The sequence below is a fragment of the Salvelinus namaycush genome, chromosome 14, assembly GCF_016432855.1.
Source record: "Salvelinus namaycush isolate Seneca chromosome 14, SaNama_1.0, whole genome shotgun sequence".
In the NCBI taxonomy this organism is placed as follows: domain Eukaryota; kingdom Metazoa; phylum Chordata; class Actinopteri; order Salmoniformes; family Salmonidae; genus Salvelinus; species Salvelinus namaycush.
The window spans coordinates 25,051,067-25,075,393 of NC_052320.1; the positions used below are offsets into that span (position 1 = coordinate 25,051,067).

General features: G+C 41.2%; 2 protein-coding genes across 2 annotated transcripts in view; one reads left to right on the top strand and one right to left on the bottom strand.

The window, feature by feature from the left end:
- pex14 (peroxisomal biogenesis factor 14) overlaps positions 1–7,393 on the bottom strand; it is a 105,030-nt gene extending 97,637 nt beyond the window's left edge. The window contains exon 1 of the mRNA XM_039008280.1: positions 7,288–7,393. Coding sequence (XP_038864208.1) covers positions 7,288–7,335 — 48 coding nt within the window. The 5' untranslated portion in view covers positions 7,336–7,393. The remainder of the gene's footprint in view (positions 1–7,287) is intronic.
- Positions 7,394–7,961: 568 nt separating this feature from the next.
- On the top strand, positions 7,962–23,960 carry dffa (DNA fragmentation factor, alpha polypeptide). The gene is made up of 6 exons (XM_039008281.1): positions 7,962–8,123; positions 20,811–20,969; positions 21,298–21,455; positions 21,703–21,898; positions 22,180–22,307; positions 23,299–23,960. The coding sequence occupies exons 1-6, from the start codon at positions 8,030–8,032 to the stop codon at positions 23,509–23,511; spliced, it is 948 nt and encodes a 315-aa protein (XP_038864209.1). The 5' UTR covers positions 7,962–8,029; the 3' UTR covers positions 23,512–23,960.
- The last annotated feature ends 367 nt before the right edge of the window (positions 23,961–24,327 follow it).

Consider the following 24,327-nt stretch of genomic DNA (forward strand, 5'->3'; position numbering starts at 1 on the left):
GCTGCAGAAACGTGTTGGTACCCTTCCCCAGATTGGTGCCTCGACACAATCCTGTCTCGGATCTCTACAGACAATTGCTTCGACCTCATGGCTTGGTTTTTGCTCTGATAGGCACTGTCAACTGTGGGACCTTATATAGACAGGTGTGTGCCTTTCCAAATCATGTCCGATCAATAGAATTTACCACAGGTGGACTACAAATCAAGTTGTAGGAACATCTCAAGGATGATCAATGGATACAGGAGGTACCGGAGCTCAATTTCGAGTCCCATAGCAAAGGTTCTGAACACTTATGTAAATAAGGTATCTTTGACTTTTAATACATTTGCAAAAATTTCTAAAAAACTGTTTTCGCTTTGTCATTATGTGGTATTGTGTGTAGATTGCTGAGGAATTTATTTCATTTAATCCATTTTGGAATAAGGCTGTAAATTAACAAAATGTGGAAAAAGTATATACAAAAGTAGGTGGACACCCCTTCAAATTATTGGATTCGGCTATTTCAGCCACACCCATTGCTGACAAGTGTATAAAATTGAGCACACAGCCATGTAATCTCCATAGACAAACATTGGCAGTAGAATGGCATTACTGAAGAGCTCAATGACTTTCAACCGTCATAGGATGCCACCTTTCCAACAAGTCAGTTCATCAAATTTCTGCCCTTCTAGAGCTGCCCCGGTCAACTGTAAGTGCTGTTATTGTGAAGTGGAAAAATCTAGGAGAAAGGCCACACAAACTCACAGAACGGGACCACCGAGTGCTGAAGCGCGTAGCACGTAAAAATCGTCTGTCCTCGATTGCAACACTCACTACCGAGTTCCAATCTGCCTCTGGAAGCAACTTCAGTACGCAAACTGTTCTTCGGGAGCTTCATTAAATGGTTTTCCATGGCCGAGCAACCGCACACAAGCCTAAGATCACCATGTGCAATGCCAAGCGTCGGCTGGAGTGGTGTAAAGCACACCGCCATTGGACTCTGGAGCAGTGGAAACGCGTTCTCTGGAGTAATGATTCCCGCTTCACCATCTGGCAGTCCAACGGACGAATCTGGGTTTGGCGGATGCCAGGAGAACGCAACCTGCCTGAATGCATAGTGCCAACTAGGGTTGCAAATTTTGGGGAATATTCAGAGGTGGAAACTTTCCATGGGAATTAACAGAAATATGGAAAATAATATTAATACCATTTAAATGTAGATGTTTTTTGCATTGGATATACTTGCCATATCATATGGAGACAGAAACATAAACATTTTACCTTACCAGTAGAAATTATTGCAAATGATTAAATCCTTCCAATAGAAATAAAAAAAACTATTTAGTTATGAATTGAACTTTAATTAAATGAGTTGACTCTTCACATGGGATGTTTTCACTGAATAACAAAAAGGGAATATTAAATGATCCCCAATGATCCATCGCATCTCCCAAAAATGTTTTCAACATACATCTGTAAAATGAAACTAAAGCTTTGGTTGTCTTCCTCTCAGGCTTCCATGTCTTCTCCCTGGACCTCCACAATGTCCACCTCTTAAACATCAGACTCTGAGGCCTCATCTTCACTGTCACTTTCCAACCTTGTTGAGTATGGCTCGTTGTCAGGCTCAAAAAGCCTCAAATTTGCCTGGATGGCCACCAATTTTTTAACCCTTGTATTGGTCAGCCTGTTGCGTGCTTTGGTGTGTGTGTTCCCAAACAAGGATCAGTTGCGCTCTGAGGCGGCTGATGTTGGTGGGATTTGGAGGATGATGGAGGCAACAGGGGAAAGAGCCTCAGATCCACAAAGTCCCTTCCACCAGGTGGCTGATGAGATATGTTGGCACGACTGCCATATTGCCTCTCCATCCCAAAGCCCTTGCTTGGAAGTGTACTTCGCCAGACTGTCAAGAACCTTGCCCTCATCCAGGCTAAGGTGGTGAGACACGGTAGTGATGACACCATATGCCTTGTTGATCTCTGCACCAGACAGGATGCTTTTGCCAGCATACTTGGGGTTCAACATGTACGCTGCGGCGTGTATGGGCTTCAAGCAGAAGTCTTCACGCTTTTTGCAACAGAGAGGTGGGCAGAGCAGTACGGATTTCTTCTCTTACATCTGCAAACAGAGTCTGAACATCAGACAGGATGGCATTGTCTCCCTCAATCCTTGCAATGGCTACTGCTATAGGTTTCAGGAGTTTTAGGCTGCTTACCACTCTCTCCCAAAACACATCATCCAGGAGGATCCTCTGGATCGGGCTGTCCATATTGGCAGACTGTGATATGGCCATTTCTTGGAGACTCCTTCCCCTCCAGGAGACTGTCAAACATGATGACAACACCACCTCGTCGGGTGTTGCTGGGAAGCTTCAATGTGGTGCTCATATTCTTCTCACTTTGCTTAGTGAGGTAGATTGCTGCTATAACTTGATAACCCTTCACATACCTAGCCATTTCCTTGGCTCTCTTGTAGAGTGTATCCAATGTTTTCAGTGCCATGATGTCCTTGAGGAGCAGATCCAATGCATGAGCAGCACAGCCAATGGGTGTGCTGTGAGGGTAGGACTCCTCCACTTTAGACCAAGCAGCCTTTATGTTCACATCATTGTCTGTCACCAGTGCAAATATCTTCTGTGGTCCAAGGTCATTGATGACTGCCTTCAGCTCATCTGCAATGTAGAGACCGGTGTGTCTGTTGTCCCTTGTGTCTGTGCTCTTGCAGAATACTGGTTGAGGAGTGGAGATGATGTAGTTATTTATTCCTTGCCCACGAACATTCGACCACCCATCAGAGATGATTGCAATACAGTCTGCTTTCTCTATGATTTGCTTGACCTTCACTTGAACTCTGTTGAACTCTGCATGCAGAAAATGAGTAGATAAAGCATGTCTGGTTGGAGGGGTGTATCCTGGGCAAAGAACATTCAGAAATCTCTTCCAATACACATTGCCTGTGAGCATCAGAGGTGAACCAGTTGCATACACAGCTCGAGCAAGACAGTCATCAGCATTTCTCTGACTACGTTCCTCCATTGAGTCAAAAAACCTTCTGATTCCAGGAGGACTATGAGCTGTTGCTATCGATAAGCTGTCTGATTCATAATTTTCACCTCGAATAGAAGTAGAGGGACTTTTGTCAGAGGTTGCTAGTTGTGAGCGCTGAGGGAACTTCATGCACTTGGCCAGATGATTCTGCATCTTTGTTGCATTCTTCACATATGATTTGGCACAGTATTTGCAAATGTACACAGCTTTTCCTTCTACATTAGCTGGAATGAAAAGTCTCCTCACATCAGACTGTGGCACTTTCCTGTAAAGATTAGAACAAAAATTAGTAACAAAACAAATACAATTCCATGTACAGACAAATAGTTAAGCAGTTAGATTAAACAAGATAAATGTTTTAAAATGAAACATGTATGGAAACAGGTGAATTAACACTCCTCAGTTAGCAGGCTCAAGCAAGCTAAAACCCACATGGCAAAAACTAACTAGCAGAAATTGTTAACAAGTTATAAATGATTTAAACATTTTGCTGTAGGCTACTAACTACTAGTTAACAGAAAATCATGTATGTCATAAAATATACTCACCCCACACAGTATTGTAATCAAAACTTACCAGAAAGCATGTAGTCCTTAGCTCAGACAGTGCAGCAGTATCTGATTAGTGTGCAAGATCTTGAGAATCAGCTGTATATGTGACGAAAGAAAACACTGTGCATGCAGAGGGTTGCAATTCCATTGAATTGGGGATAGTTTATGCCACAAGACCTAGAATTGCCTTATGTGTATCCCACAAAAAAGGTTCCCTGTTAAGCTAACTTTTTTGATGAATTTAAGCAGAACTCCAGGACTTAACTTCCCATGGAAAATTTCCAGAAAAACCCTAGTGCTAACTGTCAAGTTTGCTGAAGCAGGAATAATGGTCTGGGCCTGTTTTCATGGGCTAGGCCCCTAAGTTCCATTGAAGGCAAATCTAAACGCTACAGCATACAATGACATTCTAGAAGATTCTACGCTTCCAACTTTGTGGCATCAGTTTGGGAAAGCCCTTTTTTTTCAGCATGACAATGCCCCTGTGCAAAAAGCGAAGTCGATACAGAAATGGTTTATCGAAATCGGTGTGGAATAACTTGACTGTTAGCATTAGCGCCTCACAAGATTTAGGGCAACTTGCTAAGAAAAGACAAACTTGCTGATGTAAGAAACAAACTAATAGTGTTATTATAGAATGCTAGTGGATTTAAATTAAGAAGCAAAGTTAAAAACATTGTTGCATTTGCTGCATTGGCCATGCAGAATGAACGCAAGTGTCTCGTGGTTGAGTACCATCAAATACGCTCCTTGAGTGACAGGGTAGGTCTGGTCTGTGGCTAGGTCTGTGTGGAAAGTGAAACGGAGAGAAAGAGCGGAGAGAGATGACTCAAGTAGCGAAGTAAACTATGAAAACTGAAACATGGCTTATCACATTTAACAAACCAAACATTCAAATACCGCTATAGAAGGTAAAGTAAATATCATAAAACACGGTATACCGCCCAGCCCTACTGCACAGAGATGTTTTCTAATAAGCATGCTATAACGTAGCCTAAATCAAGTGTAGTCCTATCATTTTGCTCGATCGCATATTGGCAACTCCAAAATCCTGTGGATGTTGTGAAATATCAACACGAGACTAAAATGTGTTAGAAAATTATAGCAATCTATACTTTCAATCTGTATCTTGATGAAGATACTCTCGATGTAAGAGCCTATGCCACAAAGCGGAGTGAGGGTAGGAAATAGAGGTTTACCGATTATGATTTTTCAACGCCGTTACCGATTATTGGAGGACCAAAAAAAGCCGATACCGATTAAATCGGCTGATTTTTATATATATTTATAATAATGACAATTACAACAATACTGAATGAACACTTTTATTTTAACGTAATATAATACATAAATAAAATCTATTTAGTCTCAAATAAATAATGAAACAGGTTCAATTTGGTTTAAATAATGCAAAAACACAGTGTTGGAGAAGAAAGTAAAAGTGCAATATGTGCCATGTAAAAAAGCTCATGTTTAAGTTCCTTGCTCAGAACATATGAAAGCTGGTGGTTCAATATTCCCAGTTCTTCAATATTCCCAGTTTAGACGTTTTAGGTTGTAGTTATTATAGGAATTATAACGCGTCGACTATTTCTCTCTATACCATTTGTATTTCATATACCTTTCACTACTGGATGTTCTTATAGGCACTTTAGTACTGCCAGCCTAATCTCGGGAGTTGATAGGCTTGAAGTCATAAACAGCGCTGTGCTTCAAGCATTGCTAAGAGCTGCTGGCAAACGCAGTCAAGTGCTGTTTGAATGAATGCTTACGAGCCTGCTGCTGCCTACCGCCGCTCAGTCTGACTGCTCTATCAAATCATAGACTTAATTATAATATAATAAATAAACACAGAAACACAAGCCTTTGGTCATTAATATGGTCAAATCCAGACACTATCATTTTGAAAACAAAACATTTATTCTTTCAGTAAAATAAGGAACCATTCCGTATTTTATCGAACGGGTGGCAACCCTAAGTCTAAATATTGCTCTTGCATTGTACAACCTTCAATGTTGTCATAATTATGTAAAATTCTGGCAAATTAGTTCACAGTTCACAACGAGCCAGGCGGCCCAAACTATTGCATATACCCTGACTCTGCTTGCAAGTGACACAATTTCCCTAGTTAATATTGCCTGCTAACATGAATTTCTTTAAACTAAATATGCAGGTTTAAAAATATATACTTCTGTCTATAGATTTTAAGAAAGGCATTGATGTTTATGGTTAGTTACATTTGAGCAAAGATTGTGCTTTTTTTCAGCAATGCGCTTTTGTTAAATCATCACCCGTTTGGCGAAGTTGAAGTAGGCTGTGAATCGATGATAAATTAACAGGCATCGCATTGATTATATGCAACCCAGGACAAGCTAGTTAACCTAGTAATATCATCAATCATGTGTAGTTAACTAGTGATTATGTGAAGACTGATTGTTTTTATAAGATACATTTAATGCTAACTAGCAACTAACCTTGGCTCCTTGCAACCTACTAGGTCCTTTTGACGCTGCACTTGCGTAAAAGGCAGTCAGCCTGCCACGCAGTTTCCTCATGGATTGCAATGTAATTGGCCATAATCGACATACAAAAAGGCAGACTACCGATTGTTATGAAAACTTGAAATCGGCTCTAATTAATCGGACATGCCGATTAATCGGTCGACCTCTAGCAGGAAAGAGATGAAACGTGGATCAAGAAGGCATGGGCTTGCCTTGGGCTCTGTTTCAACATATCCCTTTTTTATATGACAGGGGTTCCACACGTTGTCGTGACACAAGTTGTGTGGGAAAAATATGATTTGTATTTAATTTTTTATAGTTCCATTCTTGGTGTTGACTGTGATCAGGTTAGCCTAAGTCTGTCTTGTATATTTAATTAACAAAATAACAATTGATTTCGTGTGAATATGCCATTCTATTATTTTGAAAATACATTTTATTAGTCGTATGTTTCTTAGGACCTGCCTAAAATGAATTAATAATGGATTTTTGGTAATGGTGTATATTCAATGGATTTATTAAAACAGTCCACCCACATGGGACTACATCTCCTCCCACTCCTGCCAGCATGTGCATGGAGATATAAAATGCTTATCCTGGCAAGAATGTGGTAAATGAATTGGGCTCTAAAAAAACATTAACCAATTATACATTTTTTTACAGGCAACATACCGTAAAGTCTGTCTGTAAAGTGTATACGTGTGTCTTTTATTTGAAAGATTATTTCTCGCTGATATGAAAGATAAGGGGCATGTCAACATATGTTTAGAAAAACGGTTTGAAAGCTTTGACTATTTGCTTTTCTAAAACACAACGTCGAAATTTGTAGTTCGCATGGGGCCAAATGTGGGTAAATGTACACGCTGAAAACCCTACATATGGAGAAGGGTTTTCGAGCGCTATTACTTCGCTAGCTAGAGCATTGACATTTGCGATTCTCTTTGAACTATTACCTACCTAGACACCATGATAGCTACATAACTTTCACATGTATAGAAAGTATGGGTAGTTTCGTGGCCTTCACCTGTCAACACAGAAACATTGAAACTTTTTCGAGCTAGCAAGCTAGACCAAGCTAGCAACTAACGTTAGCTGTCTAGCTTAATCATAGCTAATTCATAGGTTCAAGCAAATGTAATTCATAGGTTCAAGGAAGTGCAATATGCAACTACAAACCATTATATAAGGTATGAAAGTATAAATAGAGACCTGTGTTTGCGGATCAGGTTGTTCAGAAGATGCCATCTTTCCCAGCATACTCCTCTTCTAATCGATTCATTCGGGAACGATTGCTTAGGCCTGAATAAGGACGACTGGACTAAAACTCGGACATTATGTTTATATATATTTTTCGTTCTTTCTATTATGTTGAGGCAATATAGTAAATATTATTTTCTGAATAGATCGTATATATATTTTATATATATATATATAAATAAATCAGTGGAGATTGCTGAGGGGAGTATTTGATACTATTCTACTCATTCCTCTCCAGCCATTACCACGAGCCCGTCATCCCCAATTAAGGTGCCACTAACCTCCTGTGATATATATATATATATTATTATTATTTATTTATTTTTCTTATTCAACTTTCTTCAAAATCAGGTCCGTTTGACTTTAAATCGCAAAACACTACATTTCCCATGAGGGCTTAGATCCAAGCTCAGGACTTCCGTTTTTGCGGATATGTCAAGAAGGTGCATACCGTAAACGACTGTTAGGTTTGGTTTGGTTTGGTTTAGATATATATTTTTTAAATATGTGATTTAAATTTTTATATGCATTTTTTTTTTACTTTTCAAAATCAGACCTTTGACTTTAAATCGCATAACACTACATTTCCCATGACATCATGTCAGGACTTCCGTGTTCGCATTTGAATCTGCCAAGAAGGTGCATGCAGTAAACTTCCGTAAGGTTATTTAACTTTTGGCATAACAAAATAGTGATGTCTGAACTAAAACCTTGTAAGGTGTGTAATTTTACGCGACAACAATCATACGGTTTGGTTGTTCCTTCTCTGGACCAACTAAAGATTAAAGGTACGCTAATGAATGTTGTAAACAGCTGTCTAGCCAACTACAACTAGCTAAGTTAGCTAGCTATGGTTAGATAACTAACTTTTCTGTAGCTAACTGTGCGTGTTTTAGAACAGTTTTGGTAGCTACTATAGATAGTATTCCTGATGAGCTGTGAGCATGCATTCCTCCTTAATGAAGACAAGTAATTGTAACTACGTGTCATATAAATAAAACCAAATGCAGAATACATTTTGCTAGCCTAGCGCCAGGTAGATATCTGTATGTAGCAGCATACGTTGCCACTATCAGCTGTTAAATAATATAATGTTTACAGTATCTATTATTCGTTCATTGGGAAATCAACTGGCAGTCAACTATGATCTCTAATCTTCGTGAATCATCACTACATTCTGGAAACTGTATGAGCAACATTTTGCTCTGTATGCTCTACATATTCGACTTGTACAAACTTGATTGAATTAGATATGGCACCTCAGCAGACCGAGGTAAAATTAGTTGTATACTGGATATTCGGTGTATATCTGTTTTCTCTAGTCAATGGCTATTGAACCAACCATGCTATGACTATGAAGATAGTTTATTTGGAATCAGGGGTGGATGGAGAACAATCCATACTTTTTTTTCTTGTTTGTTTTTTGGGATATCGCCAAGGTCCGATATGATAAGGAATATTTTCTAAGTAAGAGAACCTGAACCCTTTAAAAATATATTTTTTTATACATTTAACCTGTCTTCTCTTGAGATGAAAGTTTTTTAGTTTTTTTTTAAGTTACATTTTTAAATCATACAAATAGGAAAATGTGTCTCTAAAATAAACAGATGTTCATTTAAGTTCTGGGCCCATACATGTTAAAGGGGAAAACTTTTTTTTTTTAACTTCATATTCATCATCTCCAGCACCACCCCAACATCAACATCCAATGACATCGGTGTGCATCGTGTGCTTTTAACCAGTTACAAGTAGGCATTGCCTACTAATTGTCTGCTAATTGGTTGATGTCATTGGAAGCACTTGTCTTCCTCTATTTATTTTACTACAAAACATAGAAATGTGCCACTTTAACATATGTTGATCTTGGGGTGGTGCTGGAGATGATAAACATTAAGTTGAACAATTTAGAAATGTCCCTTTTTAAACTTTTTTTTATTTCACCTTTATTTAACCAGGTAGGCCAGTTGAGAACAAGTTCTCATTTACAACTGCGACCTGGCCAAGATAAAGCAAAGCAGTGCGACACAAACAACAACACAGAGTTACACATGGAATAAACAAATGTACAGTCAATAACACAATACAAAGTCTATATACAGTGTGTGCAAATGGCATGAGGAGGTAAGGCAATAAATAGGCCATAGTAGCGAAGTAATTACAATTTAGCAAATTAACACTGGAGTGATAGATGTGCAGATGATGATGTGCAAGTAGAAATACTGGTGTGCAAAAGAAAGTAAATAAAAACAATATGGGGATGAGGTAGGTAGATTGGATGGGCTATTTACAGATGGGCTGTGTACAGCTGCAGCGATCGGTTAGCTGCTCAGATAGCTGATGTTTAAAGTTAGTGAGGGCAATATAAGTCTCCATCTTCAGCGATTTTTGTAATTCGTTCCAGTCATTGGCAGCAGAGAACTGGAAGGAAAGGCAGCCAAAGGAGGTGTTGGCTTTGGTGATGACCAGTGAGATATACCTGCTGGAGCGCGTGTGGTTATCGTGACCAGTGAGCTGAGATAAGGTGGAGCTTTACCTAGCGAAAACGTATAGATGACCTGGAGCCAGTGGGTCTGGCGACGAATATGGAGCGAGGGCCAGCCGACGAGAGCATACAGGTCGCAGTGGTGGGCAGTATATGGGGCATTGGTGACAAAACAGATGGCACTGTGATAGACTACATCCAGTTTGCTGAGTAGAGTGTTGGAGGCTATTTTGTAAATGACATCGCCGAAGTCGAGGATCGGTAGGATAGTCAGTTTTACGAGGGTATGTTTGGCGGCGTGAGTGAAGGAGGCTTTGTTGCAAAATAGGAAGTCGATTCTAGATTTAATTTTAGATTGGAGATGTTTAATATGAGTCTGGAAGGAGTGTTTACGGTCTAGCCAGACACATAGGTATTTGTAGTTGTCCACATATTCTAAATCATAACCGTCCAGAGTAGTGATGCTAGTCGGGTGGGCGGGTGCGGGCAGCGAACGGTTGAAAAGCATGCATTTAGTTTTGCTAGCGTTTAAGAGCAGTTGGAGGCCTCAGGAGTGTTGTATGGCATTGAAACTCGTTTGGAGGTTTGTCAACACAGTGTCCAAAGAAGGGCCAGATGTACACAGAATGATGTCGTCTGCGTAGAGGTGGATCAGGGAATCACCCGGAGCAAGAGCGACATCGTTGATATATACAGAGAAAAGAGTCGGCCCAAGAATTGAACCCTGTGGTACCCCCATAGTGACTGCTAGAGATCCGGACAACAGGCCCTCCGATTTGACACACTGAACTCCATCTGAGAAGTAGTTGGTGAACCAGGCGAGGTAGTCAGTTGAGAAACCAAGGCTGTTGAGTCTGCCGATAAGAATACGGTGATTGACAGTCGAAAGCCTTGGCAAGGTCGATGAAGACGGCTGCACAGTACTGTCTTTTATCGATGGCAGTTATGATATCGTTTAGTACCTTGAGCGTGGCTGAGGTGCACCCGTGACCAGCTCGGAAACCGGATTGCACAGCGGAGAAGGTACGGTGGGATTTGAAATGGTCACTGATCTGTTTGTTAACTTGGCTTTCGAAGACTTTAGAAAGGCAGGGCAGGATGGGTTTGGGTCTAGAGTATCACCCCCTTTGAAGAAGGGGATGACCGCGGCAGCTTTCCAATCTTTAGGAATCCCAGACGATACGAAAGAGAGGTTGAACAGACTGGTAATAGGGGTTGCAACAATGGAGGTGGATAATTTTAGAGAGGGTACAGATTGTCTAGCCCAGCTGATTTGTACAGGTCCAGGTTTTGCAGCTCTTTCAGAACATCTGCTATCTGGATTTGGGTGAAGGAGAAGCTGGGGAGGCTTGGGTAGTAGTTGATGGGGTAGCCAGGTTGAAAGCATGGCCAGCCGTAGAGAAATGCTTATTGAAATTATCGATTATCGTGGATTTATCGGTGGTGACAGTGTTTCCTAGCCTCAGTGCAGTGGGCAGCTGGGAGGAGGCGCTCTTATTCTCCATGGACTTTACAGTGTCCCAAAACTTTTTGGAGTTAGAGCTACAGGATGCAAATTTCTGTTAGGAAAGCAAAGGCTAGCTTTTTCAAACTGACTGCGTGTATTGGTTCCTGACTTCCCTGAAAAGTTGCATATCACGGGGAGTATTCGATGGTTGTACAGGAAGTTTTTGTGCTGTTCGAGGGCAGTCAGGTCTGGAGTGAACCAAGGGCTATATCTGTTCTTAGTCCTACATTTTTTTGAAAGGGGCATGCTTATTTAAGATGGTGAGGGAATTACTTTTAAAGAACGACCAGGCATCCTCCACTGACGGGATGAGGTCAATATCCTTCCAGGATACCCGGGCCAGGTCGATTAGAAAGGCTTGCTCGCAGAAGTGTTTTAGGGAGCGTTTGACAGTGATGAGGGGTGGTCGTTTGCGGACTCATAACAGATGCAGGCAATGAGGCAGTGATCGCTGAGATCCTGATTGAAAACAGCAGAGGTGTATTTGGAGGGCAAGTTGGTCAGGATAATATCTATGAGGGTGCCCATGTTTACGGATTTGGGGTTGTACCTGGTGGGTTCCTTGATAATTTGTGTGAGATTGAGGGCATCTAGCTTAGATTGTAGGACTGCCGGGGTGTTAAGCATATCCCAGTTTAGATCACCTAACAGAATGAACTCTGAAGATAGGTGGGGGACAATCAATTCACATATGGTGTCCAGGGCACAGCTGGGAGCTAAGGGGGGTCTATAACAAGCGGCAACATTGAGAGACTTATTTCTGGAGAGATGGATTTTTAAAATTAGAAGCTCAAACTGTTTGGGCATAGACCTGGAAAGTATGACAGAACTTTGCAGGTTATCTCTGCAGTAGATTCCAACTCCTCCCTCTTTGACGGGAAATGTTGTAGTTGGGTATGGAAATCTCAGAATTTTTGGTGGCCTTCCTAAGCCAGGATTCAGACATGGCAAGGACATCAGGGTTGGCGGAGTGTGCTGAAGCAGTGAGTAAAACAAACTTAGGGAGGAGGCTTCTGATGTTAACATGCATGAAACCAAGGCTTTTATGGTTACCTTTCTTAATGTCATTGAGTAACGATAAGAGAGCTTGCATCTCTGGATGCACTAGTTATGCTGGGTGAGGTCACCGCATGTGTGGGAGGTGGGACAAAGGAGGTATCTGAGGCATGTTGAGTGGGACTAGGGGCTCCGCAGTAAACTAAAACAATGATAACTATCCTAAACAACAGTATACAAGGCATATTGATATTAGAGAGAGACATAAAGCAATCACAGGTGTTGATTGGAAGAGCTAGCTAAGACAATAATAGGAAGAGAGAACAGCATCAGTTAAATTCAAGAATTTGTATTTGTACCTATCTTTGTGTCATTTATACAACATTTTAAGAAAAAACTGTTTAACAACTAACCCACATTTCTTCTTAAAGAATCTTGTAAGAGTCTGTTGACTAACGCAGGCTTCAAGCTTCCTTTTTAAGTAATTTATTTTGCAGTTAATCGCCATAAAGCCTACCAGTATGCAAATTAGGCAGTCAAATGAATGACTATCTTACCGATGCGATTCGGTAGGCTACTGACGAGTCATTAAAATAGCAACCAAAAAAACAGCATTGTGTGTGTTTGTGGAAAGAAAGGCAAAGATCATAGACCATAGCTATGATTGTAGCTGCTTGTCCTTGTTATGGGGCAGCACTGGACTTAGCCCTGGACAGTACTGGCCCTGTCCTCTCATTAGTGCTCGGCTGAGAGATGAGCCTTCAGAGGCACCATCAACTATCTACACACAACATGTATCCCTCGATAAATTACGTACAAACTTTACAGGTGAAACTCTGGTATAGGATCTGCTTTAGAACAGAAGGCCCTGGATCTCCCCGGATTCTCCCTCCTCCCCTGATTCAGAATATATAATTTCCATAGTCATGGCACGCCATTTATATAAGAGCTATTGATGATTGAAATCCTAAATCTGACTTTTTAAAATATTTTATGTAATAAAAACATTGTGGATTGTTTTCCATCCATCCCTGAATCAAAATATACCATCTTCATAGCCATGGAAGGCTTGGTTCAATAGCTAGTGACTAGAGAACCGAATATCCAATATAAAACACATTTTACCTCGAACCTCTACGGGACATCCCTTAAATTCCTAAAATGCTACTCACTAGGCGTGGTGCTGTCTTAACAAAGGTCACATCCCTGGCCACAAGATCTAGAATACTACTAAAATTAGTATAATCATGTGTTTTGTGGAAATACATACAGTGCCTTCAGAAAGTATTCACACTCCTTGACCTTTTCCACATTTTGTCGTGTTACAGCCTGATTTTAAAATGGATTAAGTTGAGATTTTGGGTCACAGTGCAATAATAGTGTTTTAATAGGATTTTTGAATGACTACCTCATCTCTGTACCAGAAACATACAATTATCTGTAAGGTCCCTCAGTCGAGCAGTGAATTTCAACCACAAAGACCAGGGAGGTTATCCAAAGCCTCGCAAAGAAGGGCACCTATTGGTAGATGGGGAATTTTTATTTTTAAAAACAGACATTGAACATCCCTTCCAGTATGTGTGAAGTTATTAATTACACTTTGGATGGTGTATGTATACACCCGGTCACTATAAAGATACAGGCATCCTTCCTAACTCACTTGCCGGAGAGGAAGGAAAACTGCTCAGGGATTTCACCATGAGGCCAATGGTGACTTTAAAACAGATAGAGTTTAATAGCTGTGATAGGATGAATCAACAACATTGTAGTTAGTCTAAAATACTAACCTAATTGACAGAGTGAAAAAAGGGAAGCTTGTAAAGATATTCCAAAACATGCATCCTGTTTTGAATACAAAGCGTTATCTTTGGGTCAAACACATCACATCACTGAGTACCACTCTTCATATTTTCAAGCATGGTGGTGGCTGCATCGTTATCAAATCAAATTTATTTATATAGCCCTTCTTACATCAGCTGATATCTCAAAGTGCTGTACAGAAACCCAGCCTAAAACCCCAAACAGCAAGCAATGCAGGTGTAGAAGCACGGTGGCTAGGAAAAACTAGAAAGGCCAAAACCTAGAGGAACCAGGCTATGAGGAGTGGCCAGTCCTCTTCTGGCTGTGCCGGGTGAAGATTATAACAGGACATGGTCAAATGTTCATAAATGACCAGCATGGTCAAATAATAATAATAATAATAATAATAATAATCACAGTAGTTGTCGAGGGTGCATCAGGTCAGCACCTCAGGAGTAAATGCCAGTGGGCTTTTCATAGCCGATCATTGAGAGTATCTCTACCGCTCCTGCTGTCTCTAGAGAGTTGAAAACAGCAGGTCTGGGACAGGTACCACGTCCGGTGAACAGGTCAGGGTTCCAAAGCCGCAGGCAGAACAGTTGAAACTGGAGCAGCAGCACGGCCAGGTGGACTGGGGACAGCAAGGAGTCATCATGCCAGGTAGTCCTGAGGCATGGTCCTAGGGCTCAGGTCCTCCGAGAAAGAGAGAATTAGAGCGAGCATACTTAAATTCACACAGGACACCGGATAAGGCAGGAGAAATACTCCAGATATAACAGACTGACCCTAGCCCCCCGACACAAACTACTGCAGCATAAATACTGGAGGCTGAGACAGGAGGGGTCAGGAGACACTGTGGCCCCATCTGATGATACCCTCAGACAGGGCCAAACAGGCAGGATATAACCCCACCCACTTTGCCAAAGCACAGCCCCCACACCACTAGAGGGATAACTTCAACCACCAACTTACCATTCTGAGACAAGACCGAGTATAGCCCACAAAGATCTCCGCCACGGCACAACCCAAGGACAGGAAGACCACGTCAGTGACTCAACCCACTCAAGTGACGCACCCTTCCTAGGGACGGCATGGAAGAGCACCAGTAAGCCAGTGACTCAGTCCCTGTAATAGGGTTAGAGGCAGAGAATCCCAGTGGAGAGAGGGGAACCGGCCAGGCAGAGACAGCAAGGGCGGTTCGTTGCTCCAGTGCCTTTCCGTTCACCTTCACACTCCTGGGCCAGACTACACTCAATTATAGGACCTACTGAAGAGATGAGTCTTCAATAAAGACTTAAAGGTTGAGACCGAGTCTGCGTCTCTCACATGGGTAGGCAGACCATTCCATAAAAATGGAGCTCTATAGGAGAAAGCCCTGCCTCCAGCTGTTTGCTTAGAAATTCTAAGGACAATTAGGAGGCCTGCGTCTTGTGACCGTAGCGTACGTGTAGGTATGTACGGCAGGACCAAATCGGAAAGATAGGTAGGAGCAAGCCCATGTAATGCTTTGTAGGTTAGCAGTAAAACCTTGAAATCAGCCCTTGCCTTAACAGGAAGCCAGTGTAGGGAGGCTAGCACTGGAGTAATATGATCAAATGTTTGGGTTCTAGTCAGGATTCTAGCAGCCGTATTTAGCACTAACTGAAGTTTATTTAGTTCTTTATCCGGGTAGCCGGAAAGTAGAACATTGCAGTAGTCTAACCTAGAAGTAACAAAAGCATGGATACATTTTTCTGTATCATTTTTGGACAGAAAATTTCAGATTTTTGCAATGTTACGTAGATGGAAAAAATCTGTCCTTGAAACCATCTTGATATGTTCGTCAAAAGCGAGATCAGGGTCCAGAGTAACGCCGAGGTCCTTCAGTTTTATTTGAGACGACTGTACAACCATCAAGATTAATTGTCAGATTCAACAGAAGATCTCTTTGTTTCTTGGGACCTAGAACAAGCATCTCTGTTTTGTCTGAGTTTAAAAGTAGAAAGTTTGCGACCATCCACTTCCTTATGTCTGAAACACAGGCTTCCAGCGAGGGCAATTTTGGGGCTTCACCATGTTTCATCGAAATGTACAGCTGTGTGTCATCCGCATAGCAGTGAAAGTTAACATTATGTTTACGAATGACATCCCCAAGAGGTAAAATATATAGTGAAAACAATAGTGGTCCTAAAACGGAACCTTGAGGAACACCGAAATTTACAGTTGATTTGTCAGAGGACAAACCATCCACAGAGACAAACTGATATCTTTCCGACAGATAAGCTCTAAACCAGGCCAGAGCTTGTCTGTGTAGACCAATTTGGGTTTCCAATCTCTCCAAAAGAATGTGGTGATCGATGGTATCAAAAGCAGCACTAAGGTCTAGGAGCACGAGGACAGATGCAGAGCCTCGGTCTGACGCCATTAAAAGTTCATTTACCACCTTCACAAGTGCAGTGTCAGTGCTATGATGAGGTCTAAAACCAGGCTGAAGCATTTCGTATACATTGTTTGTCTTCAGGAAGGCAGTAAGTTGCTGTGCAACAGCTTTTTCAAAAAAAATTGAGAGGAATGGGAGATTCGATATAGGCCGATAGTTTTTTAAATATTTTCTGGGTCAAGGTTTGGCTTTTTCAAGAGGCTTTATTACTGCCACTTTTAGTGAGTTTGGTACACATCCGGTGGATAGAGAGCCGTTTATTATGTTCAACATAGGAGGGCCAAGCACAGGAAGCAGCTCTTTCAGTAGTTTAGTTGGAATAGGGTCCAGTATGCAGCTTGAAGATTTAGAGGCCATGATTATTTTCATCATTGTGCCAAGAGATATAGTACTAAAACACTTGAGTGTCTCTCTTGATCCTAGGTCCTGGCAGAGTTGTGCAGACTCAGGACAACTGAACTTTGGAGGAATACGCAGATTTAAAGAGGAGTCCGTAATTTGCTTTCTAATGATCATGATCTTTTCCTCAAAGAAGTTCATGAATTTATTACTGCTGAAGTGAAAGCCATCCTCTCTTGGGGAATGCTGCTTTTTAGTTAGCTTTGCGGCAGTATCAAAAATACATTTTGGATTGTTCTTATTGTCCTCTTCGATACTGCACGGTACTGTCTTTCCAAGCTAGTCCGAAGACTTCCAGTTTGGTGTGGCACCATTTCCGTTCCAATTTTCTGGAAGCTTGCTTCAGAGCTCGGGTATTTTCTGTATACCAGGGAGCTAGTTTCTTATGACAAATGTTTTTAGGGGTGCGACTGCATCTAGGGTATTGTGCAAGGTTAAATTGAGTTCCTCAGTTAGGTGGTTAACTTCTTGCCGCACGGATCCCTTTACCGGGATCATTTTCGTAAACAACCGCTGAATTGCAGAGCGCCAAATTCAAAAAATAATACTAAAAATATTTATAATCATGAAATCACAAGTGAAATATACCAAAACACAGCTTAGCTTGTTGTTAATCCACCTATCGTGTCAGATTTTGAAAATATGCTTTACAGCGAAAGCAATCCAAGCGTTTGTGAGTTTATCAATCACTAGACAAAACAGTAAGAACAGCTAGCCCCAAATTAGCTTGATCACGAAAGTCAGAAAAGCAATAAAATTAATCGCTTACCTTTGATAATCTTCGGATGTTTGCACTCACGAGACTCCCAGTTACACAATAAATGTTATTTTTGTTCGATAAAGATTAGTTTTATAACCAAAAACCGCCATTTGGTTTGCGCGTTATGTTCAGAAAACCACAGGCTCGTTCCGGTCCTGAAAGGCAGATGAAAATTCCAAAAAGTATCCGTAATGTTCGTAGAAACATGTCAAACGTTTTTTATAATCAATCCTCAGGTTGTTTTTAACATACATAATCGATAATATTTCAACCGGACGGTAACCTATTCAATACTACAGAGAAAGAAAATGTCGAGCTACATCTCTCGCGCGCAGGAACTAATCAAAGGACACCTGACGCATTTTGAAAAATCTCACTCATTTTTCAAAATAAAAGCTTGAAACTATGTCTAAAGCCTGGTCACAGCTGAGGAAGCCATTGGAAAAGGAATCTGGTTGATACCCCTTTAAATGGAGGAGGGGCAGGCAACGGAACAGGGATTTTTCCAAATAAAAGGCACTTCCGGGTTGGATTTCCTCAGGTTTTCGCCTGCAAACTCAGTTCTGTTATACTCACAGACAATATTTTGACAGTTTTGGAAACTTTAGAGTGTTTTCTATCCTAATCTGTCAATTATACGCATATTCTAGCATCTGGACCTGAGAAATAGTCAGTTTACCTTGGGAACGTTATTTTTCCAAACATAAAAATTCTGCCCCCTAGCTGAAAGAAGTTAACTGATTTTTGTCCTCTGACGTCCTTGGGTAGGCAGAGGGAGTCTGGAAGGGCATCAAGGAATCTTTGGGTTGTCTGAGAATTTATAGCATGACTTTTGATGATCCTTGGTTGGGGTCTGAGCAGATTTGTTGCGATTGCAAACGTAATAAAATGGTGGTCCGATAGTCCAGGATTATGAGGAAAAACATTAAGATCCACAACATTTATTCCATGGGACAAAACTAGGTCCAGAGTATGACTGTGGCAGTGAGTAGGTCCGGAGACATGTTGGACAAAACCCACTGAGTCGATGATGGCTATAAAAAGTGATTGAGTGGGCTGCATAGATTTCATGACTAGAAGCTCCCCCCAAAAAATTGGGGGGGTAAATTGAAATTTTCTATCGTAAATGTTAGCAACACCTCCGCCTTTGCGGGATGCGCGGGGGATATGGTCACTAGTGTAACCAGGAGGTGAGGCCTCATTTAACACAGTAAATTCATCAGGCTTAAGCCGTGTTTCAGTCATGCCAATCACATCAAGATTATGATCAGTGATTAGTTCATTGACTATAACTGCCTTGGAAGTGAGGGATCTAACATTAAGTAGCCCTATTTTGAGATGAGGTATCACAATCTCTTTCAATAATGGCAGGAATGGAGGAGGTCTGTATTCTAGTGAGATTGCTATGGCGAACACCGCCATGTTTAGTTTTGCCCAACCTAAGTCGAGGTACAGACACGGTCTCAATGGGGATAGCTGAGCTGACTACACTGACTGTGACTACACTGACTGTGACTACACTGACTGGCTAACAGCCTGCTGCCTGGCCAGCACCCTATTTCATTGTGGAGCTAGGGGAGTTAGAGCCCTGTCTATGTTCATTATGGGTATGCTTGTCATTGAAAAGGACTATGGAGTTGTTTAGGATAAATATAAACGGAATAGAGCTAATCACAAGCAATATCCTAGAGGAAAACCTGGCTCAGTCTGCTTTTCAACATATACTAGAAGACAAATTCACCTTTCAGTAGGACCATAACCTAAAACACAAGGTCAAATATACACTGGAGTTGCTTCAAGACAACATTTAATGTTCCTGAGTGGTCTGGTTACAGTTTTAGCTTAAATCGACTTGAAAATCTATGGCAGACTTGACAATGGCTGTCTAGCAATGATCAACAACCAATTTGACAGAGCTTGAATAATGTGCAAATGTTGTACAATCCAGGTGTGCAAAGCTCTTAGAGATGTACCTGTAATCGTTGCCAAAGGTGATTCTAACATGTATTCACTCATGGATTTGAATACTTATGTAAATTAGGTATTTCTGTATTAGATTTTTCAATACATTTGCAACAGTTTCTAAAAACATGATTGTCATTATGGGGTATTGTGTGTAGATGGGTGAGAAACAAATATATTTAATCAATTTGGAATTCAGGCTTTAACACAATAAAATGTGGAATAAGTCAAGTCGTATGAATACTTTCTGAATGCACTGTAGCTAGATAATAATGCAAGTAGTAAGTACTGTACCAAACTAACAGTGATGTAAATAGGGGTGGCAGGTAGCCTAGTGGTTAGAGCATTGGGCCAGTAACTGAAAGGTTGCTAGATCGAATTCCCAAGCTGAAAAGGTATAAATCTGTCGTTCTGCCCCTGAACAAGGCAGTTAACCCACTGTTCTTAGGCCGTCATTGTAAATAAGAATTTGTTCTTAACTGACTTGCCTCGTTAAATAAAGGTTAATAAAAAAATCAACTGGGGTGTAAACTCTGATCGCCGGTCTGCAAAAAGTAGAACATTTATGGGCAAAAAGAAAACGTTGGTAAACTGTGTTTACCCTCCGCTACACCACTGCAAACTACAAATGAAAGCTAGCAACACACTTCATCTAGGCATATTACACTTCAGTGAGCATGCAGCAATGCAGAAGTGCAAAGTTCCACTTAACTGTCTCTCAGCCACAAATGGTGCCCTGTACTGCTTCTGCATTCATCCCGGTCATCAGCAACAAACCACTAGATCACGTGCTTCTGATATCAATAAGTTAGCAAAGGTTAGCTTAAAGGGCTATGGGTTGCAGGGAATCCCGCCTGGGGTAGGATTTGCCTATTGTGACTTTTGTCATCACACTATCATATGTTTTCTGACCATTTTTATTCATGAAGTGCTCATGACACTCATGCAGGTGGTATAATCAGGGTGTCAAGGCTAAATACTACAACGCATATAGATGTCATAACATTATTACATTTATCATTTCTAAGTTATGAGTGATGCATGCTATGAAGCTCTTGTTATGGTGGCAAGTTCAAGTAAAGTGTTAGTAATCATTCATTCCATATACATGTTTTATGTACCTGCACGTTTCTGTAATTCTACCTCTCAGGAAGCGAATCTCTTGGGTTTAGCCCAAGTACCTCCGTCTCTGTGGTATTAGAAGATGATGGGACAATAGTTGAAGATGAGGCCTATTTCTTGTGCTTACCTACAAACACAAAGTTTATGCTCTTGCATGAAAAAGAGACGTGGGCCCCACTACGAAGAAGTAAGCTTTTTTTTTGTTCTGTCAATGCAAATTTGTGTTGTCATATTAGGCTATAGTCAATGTTTAAGCCTACTATTGTGTGATCAGTCATTTTGCGGTTTCTAAGTTGATCTATCTGCAGTTTGAGTCAACCTCTTGGGAAAGCACATCCTCTGACATTCTATGCCTATATTCCAAGAGTATGTTTGTTTTTTTTGCTTGTTTTTTGGGCTAACTAGTTAAATACCAAACTCTGTTCTTTGATTATGTGGCATTGGTCATCTGTATTAGCTCTCCCAGGTTGCATTCCCATACTAACGCATAGTGATTTTCTACCATGCTACTATAGTTGATGGCGGCACAGCTTGGATGACCAGGGAGTCTGTGAATCTTGAGAGCGATGCTGTGGACAGCTCAATCAGTGGGATCGAGCCCTGGTTCTACCTGGCCCAGCAACTCAAGAAGGACCTGGCCAGCATCATACTGATGTCGGAGGCAGATTTACAAGTAGGGTAACTTCAATAACATTTCCACCTCCATCTCCCCTCACATTTAAATGTATGAATATAGAATATCTTGTTAAAGTTAGGTCCTATTCCATCAGATAAAAGCAACATTTATGGCTACAGCGGGTATGGTATAAATATTGTGTATACTACTTCAATACAAAGCCCCCTTAGCTTTATGTTTATGTGCTTGAGGATAGCTGTATGTGTAATAGCGAGAATAACATGTATACTTTTGCGTGTTCCAGACCCTAGTGGACGTGCCTTGTTTAGAGCTGGCCTCAGCCCTGGGCTTCCCGGAGAGGAAGGCGCTGAATCTCCAGGACACTCTACAGAGAGTGTTGGACCGCAGGGAGGAAGAGCGTCAGTCCAAGGAACTGCTCCAGCTCTACCTCAAGGCAGTGGAGAGAGAAGACAGTCAAGAGGCAGAGCCTAGAAATGACGGTGAGACCGCTATCAGGAATAAAATGGGATCAATCTGTTAGAAGATCCACCTATGTGAGTGGAAATGCCATTTGAAGGGGGCGAAGTGAGGGAAAGCATTTTAACTTCACCTCAAAAGTTGTAGTAGTTTATGTAAAAGCTGTGTGTGGCTTTTTTGTCACTAGATGGAGCCATTCTTTAAGCAATAGACAACTAGCCCTGAAATTTTGCCTCTAAACCTCTGGCTCAGCCAAGTTGTGTTGTGAGAGAGATCATGTTCTACCATAACCCATGTCTCACAGGGTCAGGTGATGTGGATGTGACAGACGGGCTGGCGGTGGATTCGGCATCAGGATTCATGTCCAGAACGCTGATGGTTCTCAAGGGTAAAACGAGCCCTGAGACCAGGCTCTCCAATGAGGAGCTGCAGGTATGTCACAAAGACCAACGGCTAAACGCTGCATTTGGTTATACAGGATCATATTAATAGACTGAAGTGGACCCCTCTCCTTGTCTACTCGCTCCTTGTCTACTCTCCTTCATCTGCATTGATATGAAATGGCATGCATTGTGAAAACAAAGTCCCTGGTAGGTATCCACAGTATTACAGTGATATGTCCTAAGTTATTCAGTTTAGTGCACAGAAAAAAACGAACAGGAGAGAAATACTTTCCATTATTGAGATGCACTGGATTGCGTCCCAATTCTCCCGAAAGGGTTCACTTCTCCCCACGTATTTTAAAGCATTGGATTAGTATAAGCATAGGCTAGAGGGAGTTTATTACACAGCTCCTTCCCTTTTAAATCCATGAAGGGAAGTGAACAAACGCACAGTTAAGGTAGAAGGGTAGAGAATTTGGACGCATGAAATTGTTTCCTTTACACCACATGAGGGAAATGGGAAGGCTAGAACTACAGTATATGTGAGAATTTCTATATTCTGTCCACTGGGTGGCACTATCCCTCTGCACTCTTGTTTTCAGTATACACAGCATGTGAAAATGGACTGCCTAAGTACATCTTTTATCAAGCTGTTAACTCTATCACCAAACATAACTACACACCTTTTTTTTTTAAGTACAAGTGCCTGTAAATATGCCAAGTAATCCTGACAACAAAAAATAAGTTTAGAGCAGTTATAATAAGATCACTGTATACCAAGGAATTGCATTTCTTATATTGAATACCATTTTTGTCCCAACTGTATCTGTTTGAAATCCAATATCAAGGGCTTTTCACACCACTAAGTATACTCTGAGCCTCTTATCTCCCAAGTCAATTATCTTTGAAAACAATATCAATTAAATTGAACAGAATGAATGTAAGAACATTTACTTTGTCTTTCTCAGAATAGATTGCGGTTCCGATTTTTAGCTGTATACAACATGAAATAAACCAAACCAAAATGTTGTCAACTGCAGATGGTGGTGAACAAAGGTGCACGGGCCATGGAGCAAGTCCTGGGCTGGGACTCTGAGAGGACATTGGCGCTGCTGCAGGCATGCGAGGAGCAACTGAACAGGCGGCTCCAGCAGGTTCAGGCCATGCAGTACCTCCGTAGCCACACACAACAACAGGCCAGCACGCAGCCCTCAGACAAGAGCCAAGCCACACAAGCCAAGCGCAGCAAGTAAGGAGTAGGGGGAAGTTGCCCCTACACGCTGATCTTGGGTGAATTTAGCGTTTTCCCACTTATGGTTAGGATTAGGGAAGGGGAAACTGATCCTAAATCTGTACCTAGGGAAACTTCACCCCGGAGCCAGCTAGTAATACCCCTCTGTCTCTGACCACAGAACACACACTATCTGCCTTAAGACTGAGACGATAAGTCACTTTGGTATCGATATACGCCGCCCTCCGTAAGTATTTGGACGGTAAAGCATTTTTTCTTGAAATCGAACAATGACCATAAGGTTAAAGTGCACACTGTGAGCATTAACTTGAGGGTGTTTATCTATATCGGGTGAACCATGTAGAAATGCCGTCACTTTTTGTACATGGTCCCCCCCATTTTAGAGGACCAAAAGTATTGGGACAAATTCACTTATTTGTGCGTTAAAGTAGTAAAATGTTAAGTATTTGGTCCCATATTTGTGGCACACAATGACTACAAATATGTTGGATAATCCTGACTGAATTGTGAATAATGATGAGTGGGAAAGTTAGATGCACAAATATCATGCCCCCAAGGCATACTAACCTCTCACCATTATAATAACAGGGGAGGTTAGCATTTTGGGGGGGGGGGTATGATATTTGTGCATCTAACTTTCTCACTCATCATTGTTCACGTTTCATTCAGGATTATCCATAATCATGGTAGCATCCACATTAATGTAAGTGTTAGAAATTCAAGAAACAAATTCCGTTTTTATTTACAATAAAAATGACTCAAGTGACACAATACATTATTTACCATTAATTTCTAATGGGCACAAAATAATCTGAAA

Excerpts from the sequence above, each read along its gene's own strand:
- dffa (XM_039008281.1), top strand. The coding sequence starts at position 8,030 with ATGTCTGAACTAAAACCTTGTAAGGTGTGTAATTTTACGCGACAACAA. Across the intron at positions 8,124-20,810 it reads GGACCAACTAAAGATTAAAG|GAAGCGAATCTCTTGGGTTT; the intron begins GTACGCTAATGA and ends TCTACCTCTCAG. Across the intron at positions 22,308-23,298 it reads TCTCCAATGAGGAGCTGCAG|ATGGTGGTGAACAAAGGTGC; the intron begins GTATGTCACAAA and ends TGTCAACTGCAG.